The sequence below is a fragment of the Palaemon carinicauda genome, chromosome 35 (assembly GCF_036898095.1).
Source record: "Palaemon carinicauda isolate YSFRI2023 chromosome 35, ASM3689809v2, whole genome shotgun sequence".
Taxonomy (NCBI): Eukaryota; Metazoa; Arthropoda; class Malacostraca; order Decapoda; family Palaemonidae; genus Palaemon; species Palaemon carinicauda.
The window spans coordinates 39,315,931-39,338,874 of NC_090759.1; the positions used below are offsets into that span (position 1 = coordinate 39,315,931).

General features: G+C 34.5%; 1 protein-coding gene across 11 annotated transcripts in view; it reads left to right on the forward strand.

Annotated features, from left to right (window-relative positions):
- Window positions 1–22,944, forward strand: part of LOC137627696 (regulator of G-protein signaling 9) — a 415,360-nt gene that overhangs the window by 363,730 nt on the left and 28,686 nt on the right. For 9 of the 11 annotated variants that reach the window (XM_068358916.1, XM_068358923.1, XM_068358915.1 and 6 more), the window contains 2 exons: window positions 5,019–5,075; window positions 14,233–15,486. In XM_068358916.1, coding sequence (XP_068215017.1) covers window positions 5,019–5,075; window positions 14,233–15,486 — 1,311 coding nt within the window. The remainder of the gene's footprint in view (window positions 1–5,018; window positions 5,076–14,232; window positions 15,487–22,944) is intronic. The other 2 variants (XM_068358924.1, XM_068358926.1) reach the window with 1 other exon arrangement.

The window sequence follows — 22,944 nt, forward strand, 5'->3', positions numbered from 1 at the left end:
TAGTTTTTCACAATATTTTCGTTCCCCCATTTCTTAATCCACACCACCCCATTCAATCCTTTATTTATCTGTTTCATGTTAGCAATTCCAATCATATATATATATATATATATATATATATATATATATATATATATATATATATATATATATATATATATATATATATATCCCTTTCTGAGTGGGAATACCTCAACGTGGTGAAAAGGGTTTGTGTATCACCATGATCAAAAGCTTTACTAGTCAGGGACACCCATACTAGGTTGGTTTGCTGTGAGTGATCATACAAAAGTCTCCCACCATTACCAATCTGCTATGGCCAGCATAGTGATGAAAATGGCCAAACTTCAGACATAAATGAAGACTTGTCTGAGGCCTTTGTCCTACAGTGAACTAGAAACAGCTGCATTTGTTGTTATTGTTGATTTATATATGTATATATATATATATATATATATATATATATATATATATATATATATATATATATCATCTGCCATTCATACAAAATAGGAACTCCCAGCTGCATGAGGAAATGGAAGTAAGTAAAGACAAATTGAATAGTAATTTAACAAAATTTGTTTGAGAATCAACACAAGAGATATATGAAAAAGTCCCTTAACAAAATCAAGGAAAACTATCAGAAAACACCAAAAAACCTAATAAAGATAAGATTGGAAATGGGGGTAGAATCCAAGGGAGATTAAGTAGAATTAGCAGTTCTATCCAAGACAATAAACAAACTAATAACCTAAGGCATTAGTAAAGAGAATCTCTTCAAAATTAAGGAAACACTAAAGAAAGGAAGAAACATCAAATTGATGAAGATTTGGAACGGGGGGCCTACAGATATTTGCTTTAAATAATGATCAACAAAAGAGATGGAGTGATAGAAAATTGCAGAGGATTTATATACAATGCTATACAATAGTGATATAAGAAATAAATTAGGCAATAAAAACAACAAAACCCATTATGCAGTACCAAAAGTAACAGTGAGAGAAGTAAAGAAAGTATTTAATAGGCATGGAAAGAGGGAAAGCAATAGGAGAACAGGAGAAGGTGGCCTAACAATTGGTTTAATGATTTCATAGTAGTAAAACTCACTGAACTTTGCATAAAATGTCTGCAAGAATTCTCTTTACCTACAGTATGGAAAAACTTTATACTAATTCACAAAAAGGGAGACACCAAGACCTGAATAGTTACTGCCCAATAAGTGTACTCTCAGTATTATATAAAATATTCACAAAAATCATATTAGGCCAAATAAAAAAAAACAGCTGGACTTTAATTAACCAAGAGAGCAGGCAAGCTTTAAAAGCATGTCTTCAACAATTGACCATATCCATATAATTAACAAGCTTATTTGTTGTCTCTGCATTTTCGTTGAACATTATCTTAGTTTTACTCATATTCATTTTTAGTCCTACGTTTCTGCTTTCTGTATTAAAATCTATCTTTTTTTTGTAGTTCCTCCCATGATTCACTGAATGAGCTTAAATTCTTAAAAAGCTTTTCTGGGTATGTTGTGAATAATTTAGGAGAGATGTGGTCTCCCAGTCTAACTCCCTTCTCAATTGGAATTTTCTCAATTTTTGTATGTAGTTTTAGGGTTGCTGTACTTCCTGTATGTATGTGTGTATATATATATATATATATATATATATATATATATATATATATATATCTTTAAGTGTTTTAACGTAAGATTCATATATTCTTTGTCTTTGAAGTGCATTCATTACTGCTGAGGTTTTGACAGAATCAAGAGCTTTTTCATAGTCTATAAATGTCATATGTAGTCGTTTGTCTTACTCAGTTGATTTTTCCATCACTATTGCTGGTTAATTACATGGATATAGTCAATTGTTGAATATGTGCTTCTAAAACCTGCCTGCTCTCTTAATTGATTAAACTTAGATGTCCTGTTCAACATCTTAATAGATTCAGTGACTAAAAAGGACAGTGCAAATAGATGCAAAGTTTTTGGATAAGAAAATAAGTTATGAATGGATTGACTAACAATTGAGGTTTTTTTTATATTGTACAGTTATGAAGAGAAATTGCAAAAGATAGTAAAATATTTTAAAGATACAAGAGTAGAGAGGGCAGAGTAAATGGTAGGAGAATACAAAAGATTGATTCATACAAGTATCCAGTATTAAAAATAACTTAATTTAATATTGTATGATTGGAGATTTGGTTAGTCACAGAGAAGGCGAAGCTTGAAAGGGAAGAAACATGTATGTGAATTATTGGAAGGAGAATCAAGTTGTTTGTGGAAGGCAAAGTGGGAATATGTGTAGATACTGCTGAACTAACTTATCTTTAAGGAGGTGAACTGTGAATGATGAATGCGAATGAAGGAAAAGGAGTTGAGTCATGCCGCTTGTGGAGTATTATAAGAAATAGTGGGGAGGATATGTGCTGATGCACTTCCTATGAAGGTGTATAAAGGCATAAATGTTTTGGAAGTTTTATCCTACGGTCCAGGCAATAAAGGATATTTTGTTTAGAGTGATAGCATGTTGTTGTAGGGTAAAGAAATTAAATTTATATATATATATATATATATATATATATATATATATATATATATATATATATATATATATATATATATATATAGAAGAGAGAGAGAGAGAGAGAGAGAGAGAGAGAGAGAGAGAGAGAGAGAGAGAGAGAGAGAGAGAGAGAGAGATGAAAGTAAATTTGTGTGCACTCTTAATGTAAAAAGCTTAGCAAGTTAAAAACTTTTCAATCATGTCTGTAAAATAGCCTACATAGAGTAGATTTATCTTTATGGTGGAGTACGATAATAAGTATAAGGCATCAAGGCTTTAAAAACTAAAAAGTAAAAGATACGAAATAAGGGAGACTTTGAATTGGGAAATAGTATGCTTATATAAACGTTATAAAGAACCATAAAAGGTAACACGTAAAGAAGAAAAAAAAACGGCCAATGAGAGTAAAATGACCCTTGAATAACTGAAGAAAGAAAAGGTAAACTTACACAACAGCTAATTATAAAGAGTCGGAAGTACAAATCTTTCATAAATTATCTTTATCAACAAAGTTTCAGGTGTAATGCATTCAAACGGAAATACAATTTTTGACAAATTTTGTCAGTGAAAAGATCTGTTTTACCGGAAATTTCATGCAGTCGAAAGTAGTTATTTCCTCTCTTAAAAAGAGAACCATGTTTTTTAAAGCTATGTTTAAGCCCAAAAGAATCGAGTCGCACATATTACACGAAACAATGAGGAAAGATATATGAATAATCTTTGTTTATGATAAAAATTTTGGAATTCCGTCTGAAATGAACAGTTTCTGTAACATTTTACTAACTACTACATAATTTGACACCTTTGTCAACAGTAACATTGTTTTCCTAAACTTCTGTTCTTACTTTGCTAGACACTGGCTCCAGACAAACTTCCTAGTTTAGAATTTCAAACTACATAGATAAATTCAGAGGGGACACTTGATTAGGAATTTTGTTTTTCTTCTTTCCAAAGAGCAATTAAGTATTTTATTTTCCTTAGCCATCCAAAGTTTAGTTTATTCTATTATATTTGTCCTTTTTATTCTATTAACTACTTTACCACCATCTTTATTAGATGTCTCTTTTTCTTTTTATGTTTAAGTCTTATGTTTGTGGGTTTACTTTAAAAGATATTGCATAGTAGATTTAACTGTAACCTAGTAAATTCTCATTCATATACAGGGAGACATACATAAATTCAATGTATTTATTGGATATAATATATATATATATATATATATATATATATATATATATATATATTATATATATATATATATATATATATATATATATATATATATATATATATATATACATATGTTATATATATTATACATATATATATATATATTTATATTATATTATATATACATATATATATATATATATATATATATATATATATATATATATATATATATATATATATTATATATATAATATGATATATATATATATATATATATATATATATATATATATATATATATAATATATATATATATATATATATATATATATATATATATATATATATATACACTGTATTTGAGCACTGTTATTTAAAATACTATACTATTTTGTTACACAAATTCACATGTTCGTATGTATTGTATTTATAAGTTGATATTAAAGTATTTGGAACTGTCTATTCTATATATTCATATTAATAGATCATAAAGTGTTCCTAAATTTTGAAGCCATGGTTTCTATAAATTATCGTTCCATTCTCGTAAGTTTGATCCTTATCCTTCAGCATCCAGTGTCCAGACATACTCAAAGAATAAATCGTAATGATACATTTAAGAATCTTCTAGTAGGTACTTCCATTATGAACTGAATTTCAGTATATTTAGCTGGACAAATTATAGTACCTCTCATTGTTAAAATTGGTTACTGTGCCAAGTTTACATCCTTTTTCATAATATTGTTACCTTATATACATATCTAACAGAGGCCCTTTGCGTCATTAGGTGCGGGAGGAGATGATATATGTATATATATATATATATATATATATATATATATATATATATATATGTGTGTGTGTGTGTGTGTATGTATGTATGTATGTATGTATGTGTATACCATACATAGACGCACACACACACACATATATATATATACACACGAATATCATTTTTCCATGATTGCTCTACTGACCATGGATGATGACTTTCACTTGCGAAAATAGTTTACAACATTGTAATCAAGATTTTATACTTGTCTAAGATAATCAAATTTCAATGAGAATTTTGTTGAAGGATTTAAATTTTTTTTTTATTAGGAATTTTCCAATGGTGTCTGCCTCCTACTGGAAAATGACAATTTTCCATCAGTCACAATATTGAAAAGCAACTAAGAATTGGTATTGTTTTATGCCCTAATATACTGTATCCCTTTGTTGTTCTTTAAACATGACCACAAGATTTGTCCGATTTCATTTCTACAACACACCATTTTTCAGGGGTGATCTTCCCAGTGCGAGATATGTAGGCCAAAGCAATACAGTGGGGTTAAGCTAGTAAGTGCAGAGTACCTGTGTGTCTGTGCACCCATGTTAAATCTAGCTGGTCGTTACATCCAATATATGGGTTGCTGTTTGTGACGTTGAAAGAGCGAAACTTTTACTTTTAAGCTCCTACAAACTCTTCTTAACTTCTGTCCATTTTCTCTTTTTCTGTTGTCTGCTATACTTATTACATTCTGTTATCATTCTTTTCTCCTACTAAGTCTCTCTCTCTCTCTCTCTCTCTCTCTCTCTCTCTCTCTCTCTCTCTCTCTCTCTCTCTCTCTCTCTCTCTGTGCTAAATTTATTACATTCTTTTATCATCATTTTCCTGGTGGAGATTATCCACTACTTTCTCTCTCTCTCTCTCTCTCTCTCTCTCTCTCTCTCTCTCTCTCTCTCTCTCTCTCTCTCTCTCTCTCTCTCTCTCTCTCTCTCTCTCTCTTTTAGTTAATGCTGTTTTAAATGGACGTGTTTTGTGTAATAATTCAAAGTTTCCATGACTTGCTGTTGCTGCTCACTTCTGTATCAAATGTGACATCACTAAGGAGACGTGCTTTGTTTACTGGTTCAGGCTGCTTGAAAGGATACTACATTAACTTACTTTTTATATGTTACACACTGCCAAGCTGCAAACAGTTGCTACACATTGGCAATTTGATTGTCAGTTCTCTCCACAATGCCTGAGCGTTTTGACACCCTCGGCCTCTTGTCTAGTAAATACTTATCATAGCTTACGAGGTTTATGATATTTTCCTTTTAAAAGCTTCTATTTTCACTGGCTGATATATAATAATGATGGGACATATGTTTTCAGTTTTGCTTAAGTTTCTATTGTAGAATAGTTTTGAAAAATTTAACCCTTTGGGTGCTAACTCCTCGCTAAATGATTTGATACTCAAGCCCCGGCCTTTTCTTTCGACATTTTACTTCATTCATGTTAGCTCAAAAACTATAAAAGATAAGAATTTCCAACATTTATTATCATATAGCTGAAGGAATTATCTTTCCAGTGATACATAATGTTACATATTTTGTAAAATGTTCACATACATGAATATAAAAAGATGTAATTAAATATGCCCAACAGCACCAAAGGGTTAAAGGATACTTGAAATTTTCCCTAATCTCATAAGCCTCATGCTTACTCACTTTTGACTATAATAGCACTAATGTACACATTACATTATTGTTAGCTGTTAACTAAACTTTATGGTGGTCTTTCCTGTTTATTGAAAATCAACATCCCTAAGCTAGGTTTAAATGTTAACTCGCAGTTTCATTCACATTTCCATTTCAAATTTGGTTTGCATGATGATAGATGGAATTTGTGTTATATAGGTATGTCGTATTCTCCTTTCTTCATATCTACAAAGTGTATTTTTTATCACATGAAAAAGGAAAATCATATTCAAATGGAACTAGACTCATAGGATAGAATTTATCACGAATGGTATAGAGCAATAATATCTTTAGTACAATTACATTTTTTTTCAACAGTATTATCTGAAATAGTTTTAAACACAATTTAGTATTAAGAAAACTTACAACATAGATACTTGAGATTATATTTTCAAGATGAAAGTTCAAAACTTCTGGTCAATACGCTCACTCATAGCATATGTGAATTTCTCAACTAATACCATAAATAAGATTCTAAAATAATAAAAAAAAATGGTAAAATGGGTATTAAGATATATAATTTAGGATAATAGATACAATTCTAATCAAATAAATGTATATTCCAATAATATCATCAATACAGTGCCATATCATTTAATAGAATGTAAATAAAGATATTTGCCTAATACGTTCTGACCCTGTACTGTACAGGGACTAAAAACGTTATTCCTTTGTTTGTACTCTCTGGTGACCTGGTTCCTTTCATGTACGTAGTATGCAGTTGCATGTCAGTGTTTTGTGTGCCCAGATATCTTTATTATTGAAGTGTTTGGTGTATTCAATTTTGCTGTTTATATGTGGTTGAGATACTGTAAGTGTCATTTTCACTTTTTGATCGTGTTTTCTTTTTCAATAAATATGTGTATACTGTTTTGGTTGTTTGTGCCCGTCAATGGATGTTTTGTTGGCAAGGACATTGACTCTTATCACAAAGGGTTTGTGTCTTTGGAAGTTTGTTTGTCCACTTTGTATTTCGTCTCTGAGAGGATAAGCTATATAAACAGAGCCAGAATTATGTATTTTTTTTTTCAGATGAAAAGTGTATGATGATGTCACTAAAATACAAAAAGTTTTCGAACTTTTATGATATATGATTTAATTTGAGTATTACCTTTTTATAAACTTTAGTTAACAGAAAGTTAATACAGTAATGATGATGAATGTACAAGTTTATCTATTTCATGAATTATATTTTAGAATTTAAAATATACAGTATGTAGTATTGTTAGAGTAATCAACAATACAAATGACTCACAAATAGAATTAATACACTAAAGAGTAATAAGCCTATTAATGCTGCTTATTAAATATGTATAAATGTACCAAGCCTTATTCGACACTTGGCAACCACAGCAATAATGGAAATTCCAATTACTCCCAAAGGTCTCAAAACTATAGTGGTTTTACGTAATTGCAGACTTCCGTAAGAGAAAAACGTTTCTTGTAATGGGTTACATGGATAAGAGTGTAAAATTGGTCCTCATCTGAACCATCATCTGGATCCTATTTCGTTTTCAAATATAAGTTATAGTTTTTAAGGTGTTGCATAATTTTACATGAACCAGTTTTACATTTCCTCAACTATTTGTCGAAAGGGTGTTCAGGTTTGTTAATTTCTTTCTAAGTAGTTCACAGGCAAGCTGTTTCATTTCTTACTTTACCATGATGGTACCGTCCACCTATTTTACTGTGATGGTACAGCCCAATTATTTTACTCTGTGATGGTACAGCCCATTAATTTTACTGTGATTATATGGTCCACTTATTTTGCGGTTATGGTACAGCCCACTTATTATAGTGGGATGGTACAGCTTATTTTACTTTTATGGTACAGCCCATTTTTTTTTAATGTGATGATATGGCCAACTTATTTTACTGTGATGGTACAGACCTTTAAATTTACTGTGATGTTACGGCCCACTAATATTACCTTGCTGGGACAGCCCACTTATTTTATTGTTGTGGTACAGCTCGCTTATTTTACTGTGATATTAAATCCCATTTATTATACTGATATTACAGCCCACTTATTTTACTGTGATGATTTGGCTCACTTATTTTACTCTAGTGGTATGGTACAGCTCACATGTTTTGCTGTGATGTTATAGTTCACATATTTTACCTAGATGTTATGGTCAACTACCAGCTAAACAATACTAAATTTTCAGCTAAGAACTTATTTTGTTAGTCTAATTTGTATACCTAGTCTCTGCATCGACTGTGAATCTTTTCAGTCATAATAGCTGCTTAAATATCAAGCTATATTTTCTGCAAGAAAGTCACAATAAGGATACAACAAGGATAGAGAGAGAGAACAGCCATGTAAAATGTACAGTTAAGATCAGCATACAAATGAACTTACACATGCTTTAGTCATTGAATAATTGTATCAGCAAATATAGGGAGGTAGAGTAGCTGTTGCTTAGCGACCAAGAACTTCCGACTCGATGGATGCAATGTCTTCTGGGACATGTTTCTTCGTTTTTGGCTCATCCACCACACGTCACTCAGTGTTGGTCAGCAGTCAGCTATTCCCCTGTCTTTCAGTTTAAGTGGGACAGGAAACAAGGGATGATTGGTCCATGTTACTGAATCATGAGAACCTTGCCACGAGTTCCACTCTACTCCCCACCTCCAGAGATCCTGCTATTCACAGATGTATCCAAGGAGGGGTGGAGTGAACATTTGATGAATCAGACCATCTTGGTGAGGTGGCCCATGGAAGTAAAAACCTGCATATCAACTTTCTGGAAGACCAAGAAACACTATTAACAGTTTGATAGGACACCCGGTTGTATTGAAGAATGAAAACACTGTAGTGATTTACATCAACAAACAAGGGTGATCTGCTTCACAGACCCTTTGTAAGTTGGCAGGACAAATACGTACCTGGGCAGCCCACAATGTGATATAGATTTCAGAAGGGCTCATTGCAAATGCGGAATGTTGTAACAAACACCCACAGTTACCGCCAGAGGCGTCGAGTGGTTCCTGTACCTGTGTGTGGCAGAAAGGCTTCTTACTCTTCGGGGTCACCATTAAAGGACCTATTCACCTTCTGGTGGATCTAGAACTTCCAGTATACTGCTCTTCTATTCCAGAACATCTTGTAGTATGTTGCTCTCCAGTTCCAGGAATGTCGGCAGCATTTTGAACACCTCCCAACTCTCCTGTTATATTCTGGACGCATTAATGTTTCCGCTGTTATGCCTGATTTACCAATTACTCAACAAATTGCTGACGGTATCGGGTTACTATTACCCTGGTGGCTCCCAAGTGCTACCTGCCAGGTGGTATCTGGATTTTCTGATGTTCTTTGAGGTACTAGGATAACTACTAGTCTTCTGTGTTTAGTATTGTAAAAGGGATACTTCTCAAGTCGAAGTGTCTGCCAGTGGTTTGCAGTTCATGTTGTCTACCTTCGTTGAGGGAAGCCCCCTCAGTCACCTTGGTAGAAGGCTATCACTGGGCCATTAACTATAAAGAGCTTGGTCTTTTATTCTTATGAGAAATAGCCTAGGCTCAGGAGCTTCAAACAGTTTTTTGCCTTTAGGAACTCCAGCCCTTTTTGGGATGTTACTTGGGTCATCAGGTCTCTCAAGTGGACCCTGAATGAGCCTTGAGAATTGGCATCAGATAGGGATTTGACCCCCTAGATTGCTCATGAGTCTTAGCCTCGGGGTTACAAATAGGTGTACCCCACGGCATTTCGTATGTCACGAGTTATTCTTTACCAAAGGAAGGTCTTCCTCTCTTTCTCTTTTTGATCTGTAGTTTGTATCTAAGATCCAGAATCTAGCCATTCACATCTCTTGATTCAATTTTTTCTCCATTTTTTCTTTATAAGAGGTGACAAACAGGACCAAGTCAACCCTCTTCCTCTGTTGAGTGAAATCACAATGATGCTACCCACCCATTGAACTAAGGGCCCCATGCAGAGCATTTGATTTTTTCAAGTGCTGAAAGGGTAAAGAAGTTGATATTCAAGGACACTTTCCTTTTGCTCATTCATGGTCAGACCTGTTGGTCGGAGGAGAGAACGGAAGGACCACACCTGTTCTAGTGCACGAAGTCAAGGATATCGAATCTGCCCTAACCTTCGGGAACAATCTGTCAGGAGAACAACTTCTGAAAGCAGGAACTTGGTACGACAGACAATCTTCACTGTCTATGGGAGTATACTCTTAGATCCCAGAATAACCTATTTTACAAATTGTGCTGCTAACCTAGCTCCCTCACAGGACAAGAAGGCACCTCATCCAATATAGCTAGCAGTTGCAATGTAAGTCTAGAAGGAAAGGTAAGAATGTCTGGCCTTTCTCTTCTTACTCCCCCTCCATTTGGGTGCAGTAGTCGTTTTGTTATATGCTATACTGGAAGCAAGATGCAGGCAAGCCTTACAGCAGATGAGGGGGAGTATGGAAGAAATGTATGCAAGTCCATTTCTTATAAAAGACCATTCATTTAGACTACATATCCTTACTGATGTAGGTTCTTCAATGACCACCGACCACTCTTCTGCTAGGGACCTAGCCTAGCACCTGTGATATCTTCATGCTCAGGTCGTTAGGAGGTTGACACTTTGCTCCTCAAGTCCAAAGTATATTAATATTTCCCAGGTTATTACCAGCCAGTTTAGTTATAGGATCTTCCTCCCTATAAAGGATAAGTCTCCTATTAAAGGATGATGTTTTGTGTATGTGTAAGATCAAATTATAAATTTTAAAAGTAATTTGTATTTTTCCTAATGATTCGAACCCTAGTCCTTTAAATTACACTGCCTGCCTTAACCACCCTGTAAATCCTAGGTTAAAGTCAAAGTAAAGTTTGCTCTATTTGGTGATTGGTCGTGGCATATCCTCTACCCGCCACCAACGATGATTACCTCATTAAAAGCTTAAATAGCTGTTCTAGCTTGGCTAAAGTCGTCTTCCAATTAAAGGACTCTGGTTTACATAGCTAGGAAAATACAAATTACTTTTGTGATTTTTATGTGAGGACATGTACCAGTGTATGAATGTCTTAAGTGGGTATCCTTTATAAAGGTTTACTATCAAAAGTCTTTTAATACAATAAGACTGACAATATATGCCCTGTGAATAAAAGACAGCAATTCATATAGTGAAAAATGTCATAAAGATCTGCTAGACCTATGGTAGATCAGCCTTGGCATGCATGGAAGATGTGATAATTCAAAAATATCTGCATAACTTATAAATAGTATTGTATAGATATTAGCAAAGGAGTCCACTACAAAAATTATAAGAGATATTGTGTATGGTAATTTAAATGAAACTTAAGATTATATGGGCAGCTTATGCAACTTCCCATGTCTGGCCCTACGGGCCAGGGAATCTGTAATAACTACTATGGTGTGGTTACTTAGATAACTCCGAACCCCTCCAATCATGTGGGTACTTTTTCCTTGCATATTCTTCTACATAGATACTCATTATTCTGTTTATATCATTGTAGCAATAAACTGATTTTCCGAGAACAGGTGATTTACGCAGTATAATGCCTTGATTTATTCATTAGTTTGTATTTTCAAGATCCCTTTGTTTTTGTTATAAGTAATCTTTCTACATTAATATGGTAGAGCCTAGCCATTATTAATGAATATATTTTTCACTAGTCCACTACTAATGTCACTTATAGTATAATTAAGGGTGAAAGTAAAAGCAAATGAAATGGACAAAATAAAAATATCCATATGTGGCTAAGATTCACAAAATTAGCCACCTGTACACACGAAAATTCTTAAATAATTTGTGTTTAATTATATGTTATGCCTAAGTTATCAAGCTCAACTATCCTTCGCCTTTGACACCTCACTATCTTAGAATTTCTGAGAAATTCAGCACTCAAATGACTGGGGTTTATCAATTGAGAAGGTACTGATTGACCATTCATAAATGAAATTCCCTCAGATCAGCTGTCAAGTTCAGTTTTTGCCTTAAAACAATAATCATGCAAGTGACATCACTTTCAGTGAAGTGGAAAGATTACTCCGCCAGAGTTTCAAATTGAAATGGTTAAGATACTAGCTACAGAGGCTGAAGAATTGATGCTGGATTTATTAAGGGTAATATGGGAAGAGGAAATATGGCCTAAAGTTGGGAGGAGAGTCTATGGGTATCTATATTTAAGCAGAAAGGTGACATCATGGAATGTGGTAACTACAGGGTTATTAAACTACAGAGCATGATTTTAAACTTTTTGAGAGGGTACTAGATGAAAGATTGAGAAACAGCAGTGTGGATTCATGGGGGAAGAGGGACTGTGGATGCCATTTTTATAGTAAGACATCTTTAGGAAAAGAAACTAGGGGAAAACCAGAAGCTCTTCTCTGCTTTTATAGGTCTAGAAAAGGCTTATGATAGAATTCCAAAAGAAGTGAATTTTTGATACTTGAGGAAGAAGAAAGTCCTGGAGAAGTTGGTTAGAATGGTAGAGATGATATACAAAAGAACAAGGACAAAAGTAATGACAGCTGTTGGGGAAACAGAAACCTTTGAAGTTAGTGTTGGATTACACCAGGGGGGAGCATTAAGCTCCGTTTTATTTGTGTTGGTCTTGGATGTGTTAAGTGAAGAGATCAGAAATAAAGAGTTGTTGGAGTTGCTATATGCAGGTGTTTTGGTAATTACCACTGAGAATGAGGAAAGCTTACAGAGAAGGATTTTTGAATGGCAAGAGACTTTGGAGAGGAGTGGCTTGGGCGAATGTGGATAAGGCTGAAACTATGGTGATCAGTAAGGAAGGTAGGGACAATATAGCTATGCATGAAAGTAGAGGTTTCACTATAAAACAGGTGGAACAATTTTGATACTTGGGTTCTACTATAAGTCAAAGGCTCTAATACAAAAAGAGGAAGCAAAGCTTGAGAAAACAGATAGGAGAATGCTGAGTTGGATTATGGGAATATCACTGGTTGAAAGATTTGAAATTGATTAAATAAGAAGAATGGCAAGCATAATAAAGATTAGAAAAGTAATAAGAGTGTCACGACTGAGGTGGTGTGGACGCGTGTTGAAGGCGGATAGTGGGGAGGGAGTAAGGAGAGCTTGGGAGGAACCTGTTAGAAGGCATTGGAGAGGGCGCATAAAGCAACTGATTCCTTAATGTACGGTAACAGTGGGAAAGAAGAAGTTAGCGCACGCAGAGAAAAGAAACAATGCAGTACTGTAGTGAAAACTTTAACCTTCATTGTGTAATATTTTATTGTTTTCATCTTTAAATATAATTATAGAAACTTGTAACACTTCATATAATGTTGTTCTGTACTTGCATTAGATGGAGGTAGAAATTGTTTATTATAATTGTTTACAAGAGATTTCCACTGCATTCTCATCTTCCTTTAAGGTATAAAAGTTAGGTAAGGAAAGACACTTACAGTAGGTGTTCATTTCATGTATTTCGATTCCTGCTTTTATGCAAAAAGACAACAAAAGTCTGTGGTTATTTTTATTTCTTGTAGTCGCTTCCATTTCTAAAGTTTGATTATAATTTTTTATATTTTCTAGCCATGTGTAGTTAAGAATTTTCTGAAATATTAACTGTTTTATGACTCCTAAGGCTTAATGGCTTAATATATATAAATAGATTCTTTACATAAATTATAAGTAATTTATTGAAGCGTTTGTATGCATGCCAATAAAATTTACTTAAGTAGCAGAAAATTAAATATCTATGACAAAGATTAAGTCATTATTTGTGAAAAGGTAAATTCACAAAGATATTCTGGTTATGCACACAAGTAGCTGAAATTATCTATGTTTTGATATTTGCAGATGCACTCATAGATGACTATGAAGATTTGCAATATATAAAAAATTAATACATTTATTATGAATATTTTTGTTTTCATTTGAGAAACTTTATTTAATGAAAAATATAGGTAAACTATTCTTACTCATAAAAAAAAGTTTTATTGCATCAATAGTTTTGATGTTTATCATTAATATTTGTTTTTGCATTTACTTTTCAGTGCTTCTGAGAAGCATGGCCTGGCGCCTATGGAAATATCTCAAAGTAACACTAATACTATCTGCCCATGGGATACAACTGAGGAACCTACAACTGCAAATATATGTCCTTGGGAAACCAGTGCTGCACCAACACCTCAAAGTCAGCAACCACAGGTCAAAGCTCCAGACCAAAGACTAAGTAATTCAAAAGCCCGACCTGACCGCTCAAAGTCAGTTGATGTCAGCTCTTTGAGTAAGAGACCTGGGTCAGTATCAGTTGCACCTTCCTTAGTGCCAATACCAACTGAGACGTATCCAACCCAATCTATTTGCCCATGGGAAGTTCAAGAGCTACCCAATCGCACTGCAGAAAAGTCAAAGTCCATCGATGTTGACATATGTCCTTGGGAGACTGGCAGTGAAGCAACTAAGAAAGCATCAACTAGCTCTGCTCCAGGAACTATGGCTGGTGATGCAGCTGCCGGGCAGATATCAGCCTCGCATGCACACCCAGATCATTCAGATAAGCATCATAAGTCTTCATCCTCTAGAGAAAGGAGTAATAAAGATGCAGCTCGTCCCCCTTGTGAAAGGAAAATATCCATTCAAGTTTGTCCGTGGGAAGAAGTTGAAGAAGAAGCTCTTGAAACAGAGAAACAGAGTACAAGCACAATCACCAGGCAACATCAGCTGCCACAGTCAAGTGAAGCAATGGAAAGGAGAGTAGAATATGCCACAAAACCCAAGGAAAAGCAAGTAGTTATGAATGTTATTGCCAGCAGTAGTGAAAGTCAAGCAAAACCTGAAAGTTTAGTTTTGCAGACAGCCTTAGAACCTAGACCAGGGATTAGTAGTGAAGGAACCTCATCACCATCATCCACCTGCTCATCATCTAGTCATAGCGACTCCCGTCGTATTAAAATAGATTACACTGTCAGATCGGGTCACTTACCTGGCCAGTATGGTCTCCCTATAATTTCTGCTCCTGCAGCAGTTGTGATCCCAGCAAGTCAGCAGCCCCAGCATGTTTCTACTGTCACAACCACCAACAGCTGTAATACTAGCACTAACAGTAGCACTAACAGCAGCACTACCAGCAGCCATCAACATGCCACCACTACAAAAGCCGAGTCACCGAGGGCAATGGGTACACTAACTTGCCCACCTGATGGGGGGAATAAACCTAGTTCTCCAAAAGTTGCCAGCAATGTGGCTGCTCCTTGGGAAGAGAATCCTCCCCAGAAAATGACAGACATCTGCCCCTGGGAAGATGAGTAAGTTGCAACCTTTAGTTTTCTTTATTTCTGTTCTTTATAAACATCCATGGTTAATATAACACCCGAGGTAAGGCATTACATAATACATGCCATAAAGCGACCAATGATTTAACTGTATTGTTTGAAGAGTACATGGTAGCTTTTTTAAGTAATTTTTTTCAAGATTAGGTATGAGGATTTTAGACTTATCAAATACTTCTTGAGAGTTATGTAAAATTATCTTCCAGATTTGCAATTTGTTTCTTCGGGGGTAAAAACCCTCATCTTTTATATGGAAACTCACTCCATTGATGGGAGATATTGCCCATAAACCGGCTTATGTTTATTGCTACATAGAGAGATAAGCTTATACGTATGTCACGTACATAAGCAGGGTAAGAGTTTTCCCTGTAACCACCTAATATATGGGATGCAAGACCGACTCGTATATGTAGCTATACTCCAGAAGATGTTCTGGTATTTTCATGCAAAATTTCAAGATATCCCCAGACATATATGTTTTAATGTGAAAACCATCCCCCATTTGTTATGATAAAGATGGAAGGTGTTATACTCCAACAGTTGACAGTTTTTGAAGTTTGTTCTATGCGGTAACACTCGCTCATTTGGCCCAACCAGCAAGAAAACACCACATCTTTTTTATCAGAAAGGAGACAGTTGAATACCAGTCATTAATGGAGCATCTGTCACATGAGTGAGCACTTGGGAGAATATGGCATCTCCTGCTACCAACGCAAATACCTGTAATACTATCACAAGTTGGAGAGATTTACTGAAAAGACTACAGATACTTTGAATCTCTCATTGGAAACTGTCGGAATTTGAGTTTTGGCCTCGTGCACGTGCCTTGCCAATTCGGAAAAGATCATGAAAGGTTTTCATCTTTGCTTGTCTACTCATGTAATCATAGTTATTCTGTTGCTCATTACCATGACAAAGTAACTCATAAATTGATCATCGTTTGACTACAGAGGCAACAGATCTGTTTACAATTAAAAAATGTTTATATGTAGTTTAGTGTCATCAAAGGTGCACATTGCTGAAAAGAACAAGTTGTTCACTTGACTGCCCAATTCCGCCTTCGATGTATCTGAGATGAGGAACATCTCAGGAGGGAGTGGGGTCAGCTAAACTCCTACTAGAAGGTTCCTTTAGTGTATCCATCAAATCAGAACCTCTTTCACTCCTGAACAGAGTGGACCATGAATGAAGTGTGATTAATGATAGTGCCTTGCGCCTCTTAAGCTGCCGTTAGAGAGACCAAAGGTGGATCCTCCAGTACAAGATAAGTTTCACCATGGATGACACATGATGCAGAAAAATCTGTCAAAGCAGAATTATTTGCTCCTAGCAGAACAGATGTACTGAGTATTCCAGTACAGTAGTACCTCGGTGTATGATTTTGATTCATTCCCGGGGCAAGCTTACAACTCAAAAGGCTCATAAACCAAAACAATTTTTCCCATAAAAACAATTTATAGACTATACTGGATATAAAACAAAAGCCCGGTACAATAAAATACTGTCAAAACAAACTATGGTACTTAACATTGGAATGTGTGAAGATGGAGCTTCGGACATGACAAAATAAATCCACGATTGATAAAAAAGACCGAGAGCACAACAAAACAATTCAACACTTTGTATTCCAAAAAGAAGGATGTTGTTCAGATGGCGCTCGCGTCGTGGCGCTGGTGGTTGGCTAGGACCTTTGTATCGGCCCATCCCTTTGACGAAGGAATTAACTAAATGGAAGACAACCTGTGAATAGTGGTTTTCACGCGCCTTTGCTTTATACACGACACCCAAAAGGTGCTCGCGCGAGGGTAGTAACCTCAGCATTCCATGCTTTTATCTTTCTCTGGTATAATTGGAAGGTTTTATCAGAAAAGGTATATAAGAAGGACTCTTTTCACCCGGCGCCACAGGTCGACCCAGAAAAACAATTTATATCCCATAACATCAGAAATAAATACAAACTTATAACGCTTAATGAGAACAGGTATTATTATTATTATTATTATTATTATTATTATTATTATTATTATTATTATTATTATTACTTGCTAAGCTACAACCCTAGTTGGAAAAGCAAGATGCTATAAGCTCCAATAGGGAAAAATAACTGTAAAAGCATTTACCTGTCATGGAAATTATATGAAAAAATTACTACATGGCAACGTTACTTCCTGCTGGTGTGATACAAACTCGTGAAGGGCATCTACATTTTATCTCATGTGAGCATGATAATACACTTAGTGCTGTTGTGGCTGTGTTGATGGATGGGTCAATTGAGGCCACCCTGTTCTTAGAGCCTCCCAGATTGGCACACTGGGTGGAGATTATTGCCCTCAAGAATGCCCATTGCAAATTAAATAGTCTCACTTGTCAGTGTACCGCTCCAATGGGCTGCTGTTGCACATATTGAGACCAGCTGGCTTAATATGTACATTATGTACTGTAATACATAAATCATAATTAAATTAACTACACAGGCAAGTTTTTCGGAGCCTCAAAACATAATTACTTAACCTAATGGGTTTGAACTGTCCCCTCCTCTACAAGAAAAATAATATAAAGAAATTTTATCAAGGACACATGCCCAATTTTTTTGGACATTCGCTTAGTTTTTATTTTAGATTACCTGGCTCTTACGGCCAAGCACTGGCTCTTGCACACTTGCAGGCCATAGGTGTGTTTTTGGTTTGTAAGTGTTTTGGGATATGGGAAAATCAGCAACTTTTATTTGCAGGTGGTTTGGGATGTGGGTTAAGGATAATCGGCAAGTTTAAAAACTGAGAAAAATAAGGATGATGATCATCGCCATATTGTTTTTTATTGGGTGATGTTAAAAAACACAGCCTTCTGGATTTCCATATCCCCAAGATAATCTCATTACCCCAACTAGATGAGGGTGCATATTCATAACTATAAAAAAATATATAAGCTGTCAGGAAGGATCCAAATGAGTGGACTATTTTACCACTTAGCATTTGAGTCATTTCGGCTAGTGGTGGGATCTCCACTTACTCATGCTAAGTGTATATACAGTATATATATATATATATATATATATATATATATATATATATATATATATATATATATATATATATATATATATATATATATATATATATATATATATATATATATATATATATACTGTATATACACTTAGCATGAGTAAGTGGAGATCCTTTAGAATTACAAAAACACCAATATTAATCAGGCTGTAATTTATATTTAGTCGTGCGGACCATGGGAGTCCTTTATCATTGTGATAAATCATGTACTCTTCAAAACTATATTAGTAACAAATTATGGTTTTCAGTTGCAACTGTCAAGTCATTGGCCAATAGAAATAGAATATAACAAAAGAGTAATTGAAAGATCATCAAACATGAAGTGTGTTTCCATCAATGTTTTTCTAAATTATTTTCTTCTTAACTCCGTAATTGGTCACAGGGTAATATCCGGTACTTCCATTTATTTTGACTCCTTTGTAATTTGTCAGGTGTGCTTAATACACATAAATTATCCATATCAATGCCGTAAATAGATCTGTTTTGTCTGCTATCTTGTTTTTTTCATTTGAAAGTCGATTATAAGGTGAATTATATATAATATACGACTTTAATGATTCTCATAAATAGTCATTGTACATCTGCGATAAATCATTTGGATACAGCAGGAGCTTAGAGATGTATATTCATTGTTATCAAAAATAGATATTAGTAATGTTTTTTAAAGGTTATTTTGACGAATATTTATGGAAAGGTCCGAGGATATTCAGTAACACTATTAAAAGTTATCCACGTCAATTACTCTTCTGTTATACCTCCTTTCAATCACATTACCCAGTGTATTAATTCTTTACAGAAATTTCGCTTAACTTTCCTATATAATAAGATACATTCAAAACTATACATGCTTTTCTTTGTATTATGAAATATATTTGACCATGGAAGACACAGATTAGCTCTTCAAATTGTGTAAGTGAGCTTTCAGCACATGAAATTGCACTTGAACTGGACTAGTTACAACAGGTTGTACTAATCATGTATATAGTGCTGTAATTTGATTAGGAATTAACACCCCTCTATTTATTTGCATGAAAAACTTCCTTTGTCTCCTGCTGGAATTTTCCGAAATGTTCATCCTTCTGCATTTATTTTTCCAATCTCCTTGCAGTCAAAGCTCCAAACAAAATGAGATTCAGATGTAGGAGAAAATTCCAGCTGGCATTTGGACTGTTCAAATGCTCAGTCTAAAGGGCATGAATAAGCAGGTTACTGAAGAACCCTCCTCACCCCCCCCCCCCCCCCACTCTCCTCACACTCTCCACCTCCTCTTCCACCTTCTCCACTCATGCCCCCCCTCCCTCCACTCATATGTAATACAGTACCAGGAAGCTGCTTTGTAGAATTGCTTGTCTCTAATTATTATGCATGATGTGATTTTACAATGGAAGATAAGTTCACCAGATATGATCATGGAGCTGCAGAACTCCAAATTTTGGAATTCACTAGCCACTAATACGTTGTCAAAAGGTGCCATTTGCTTATTTGTCGAAAATATTGACGAATGTGTCTTTTACTTTTTATTATCAATTTCTCGTTTAACATTGAAAGCATGTAAGGCTGTATATTTTAAGCTATGGAAAATTACTCTTAAATCAGTATAATAATGAAAACAAATGCGGGTCATGGCTATCGTCACTTTCCTTTTAAGTGTGCAAATTAGGATCGAGTAAACTTGACTTTAATCCCCTAATAAGTCATGGAGTTTGTAGTCCTTTCATTGACATATACTTTATTTCATTTCTTTTTTAGCACAGACAACATATTAAATAGTTTAGGAAGTGACAAATATTTTGATTTTGTATATTCCAGCACCATAGAGTAGTTTTACTATAAGGGGGAATTGAGATCGACATATTGTTATATTATATATACTCAGTGTACATACATGAAATCTTTTACAATTGGCTTCGGTTTACTCGATTTTGGGCAAGATGGGAATTAAGGCGTTAGCTGTGTATTAATCATTGTAATAAACAATATGTGATAAGTTCACCACATAGTGTTGTAAGTCATATATTATTTATGGTATATCTTTTCTGGCTGTGTGTTTGTGCTAATCATTATTTTTGACATAATTTCTATCTTGACATAATTTGTATCTTAAGGTGAGTACCATAGGAAGGTTGTTTCAACATTTACCTTTCACCATTGAAAGAAAATATTAGATTCCTTCAGAATAGCTTACATTGACAATTAAAGGACATAATAAAGTCATTTGACCTTCGTCCATCTTATCCAATTCCGAACTGACTCAGGAAATTATTTATGAACGAATAGTTTTTTAAGATGTGCTTGTTGTTTACATTAGGATTCCTTCCTGTTAATTTTGATGGACAAAATGGTGGTCAGTTTGATGCGCTCAGGACATTCGATAAAGTCATTGTGGTCTACAGTAATTTCAGTAACTTCTTTACTTACGTGCTTTTTATTGATAAAGGTAAAATAGGCGTAGATGAACTGATACATATATAAAGGTAGTAAGACCAAGTTCATTAGGGGATGATGCTCATCGGGTATCGTCATAATAAACTTTGATAAAACCCCAGCACATCATCTCTGTGAAATACTATTTTGCTTACGCTGCAATTTTCCATTCGATTTCTCTAGACAGGTGTCATACTGTAATGAAAGTTTTCCATCTTTAAGAGTTACGAAGCGATCAGGATTTTTTTATAATCAGCTACAATTATTGTATAATGTCTTCAAATATTCCTTTACTCTTCAATTACAAAGAGATAGATTATAGGTTGTTCATGGAAATGAAGTTTTGTCCTGTCTTGTTATACTTTGAGCGTAAAGGCTGATGGGAAAGGCACCTAATGGTCTTATCTAGCCCAGGACTTGATAAAGACAAGTGGAAATGGTGGTAAGCTTTGTCCCTAAGGAAGCAAATGATCTGCCTTTGGAGGGAAAAAAAAACAGAAACTGGAAGAGAATTCCAAAGCATGATAGTAAGAGAAGAGACGCAGTGCCCGTACCAGAAAATCGCTACATCTTCATTTCTTGTCACAGGTAACAAAACCTTTTGCGGTGGGAGGGCTGGTTCCTCATAGAGTATATACCTTCACTAATATCAGTCACGGTGGCTACAGAAACCAATTTTTCAATTTGATTCTTTATCTTGATCAAAAGACAGGGCTGTGGTGTTCATCTTTTCACCTAGTTTGTCTTGGGAAAATCCTTTCTTCTGTTTTCTCATAATTTTGCTAATGAGCCAACACATAAACAAACAAGGCCACCACATCTATAAGGACACAGGTAGTTACTTTGAAATTAAATGAATGCGTTAGTTGCGTAAGATCACCATTGCCTCGTTTTATATTACTTAGATTAACAATCTGAAGGGATTTGTACTGTTTTTGACCTATCCATAATCTATATTTTGCCAAAACACAAAATCTGTGAACTGCTGTGAAATTTTTTAATACTAGGTTCCCACTAAATATTGTTCCTAGCCCCACAAACATTATCATTTTAAAACTTATTACACATGAATCAGTGGTGACCAGTAAGGTCTTCAGATACACTCTGGCTTTGTATCTTCAACCGTAAGTAAACTCATGTAAGTGCATTGTAACTTGAAGTAACTACTTTACTTGGATCATGGTATTCACTCCTAGAGGAAGGTTGCCCCTCATCTTTCTTCCTCTCATTTGCAATAACTTGATGATCATATCTCTGGAAAAATATACCAGGATCCTTCCACTACCAATATTCTTGATTGTTTTTGGATCTTTTTAATACCTTTGAATAAAATTTGTGGATATAAGTACATAAATGTACAGATACACACAACTTTATAATTATTATTATTACTATTAATGTTCAACACTTTTAGTAGACAAGTCCTTTATATTTGAGAATCATTTACCTTACGTTTAAACTCTACAATTACCACAGAACTACCAAATCATGTTCGACTGTCAACAAGGATGAAATATGGAATGAAGTACGGTAGCCATCAAAGTGTTAGTCTTTTTATGTATGATTTCTAACACACTTTAAATGTGCTGTAGTTTAGACATTGCCCCTCACCAGATTACATACAAATGTTTTTTCAGGAAGGAAAAATTTCTTCAAATAACAATTTGAGCCTCGAGATTTCTTTTAATCTACCAAAGTCATTCTCTGCAAAATTTATCTACTAAGAGATTGTTTGTAGAATAATCTTATGACAACAATGAGTGTACAAATATTTTTGCGTGGCTGCAAAATCACCCATGACTCGTTAGCAAATTTCTTAATACATACCAAGTATTGTGAAAATAAGTATTTATTGGCAACGAATATCCATTTATCTTTCATTACCCGTTTTCATGTCAAATTATTGTTTTTATTACTCCATCAAACATTTTGTGTTATCTAATTT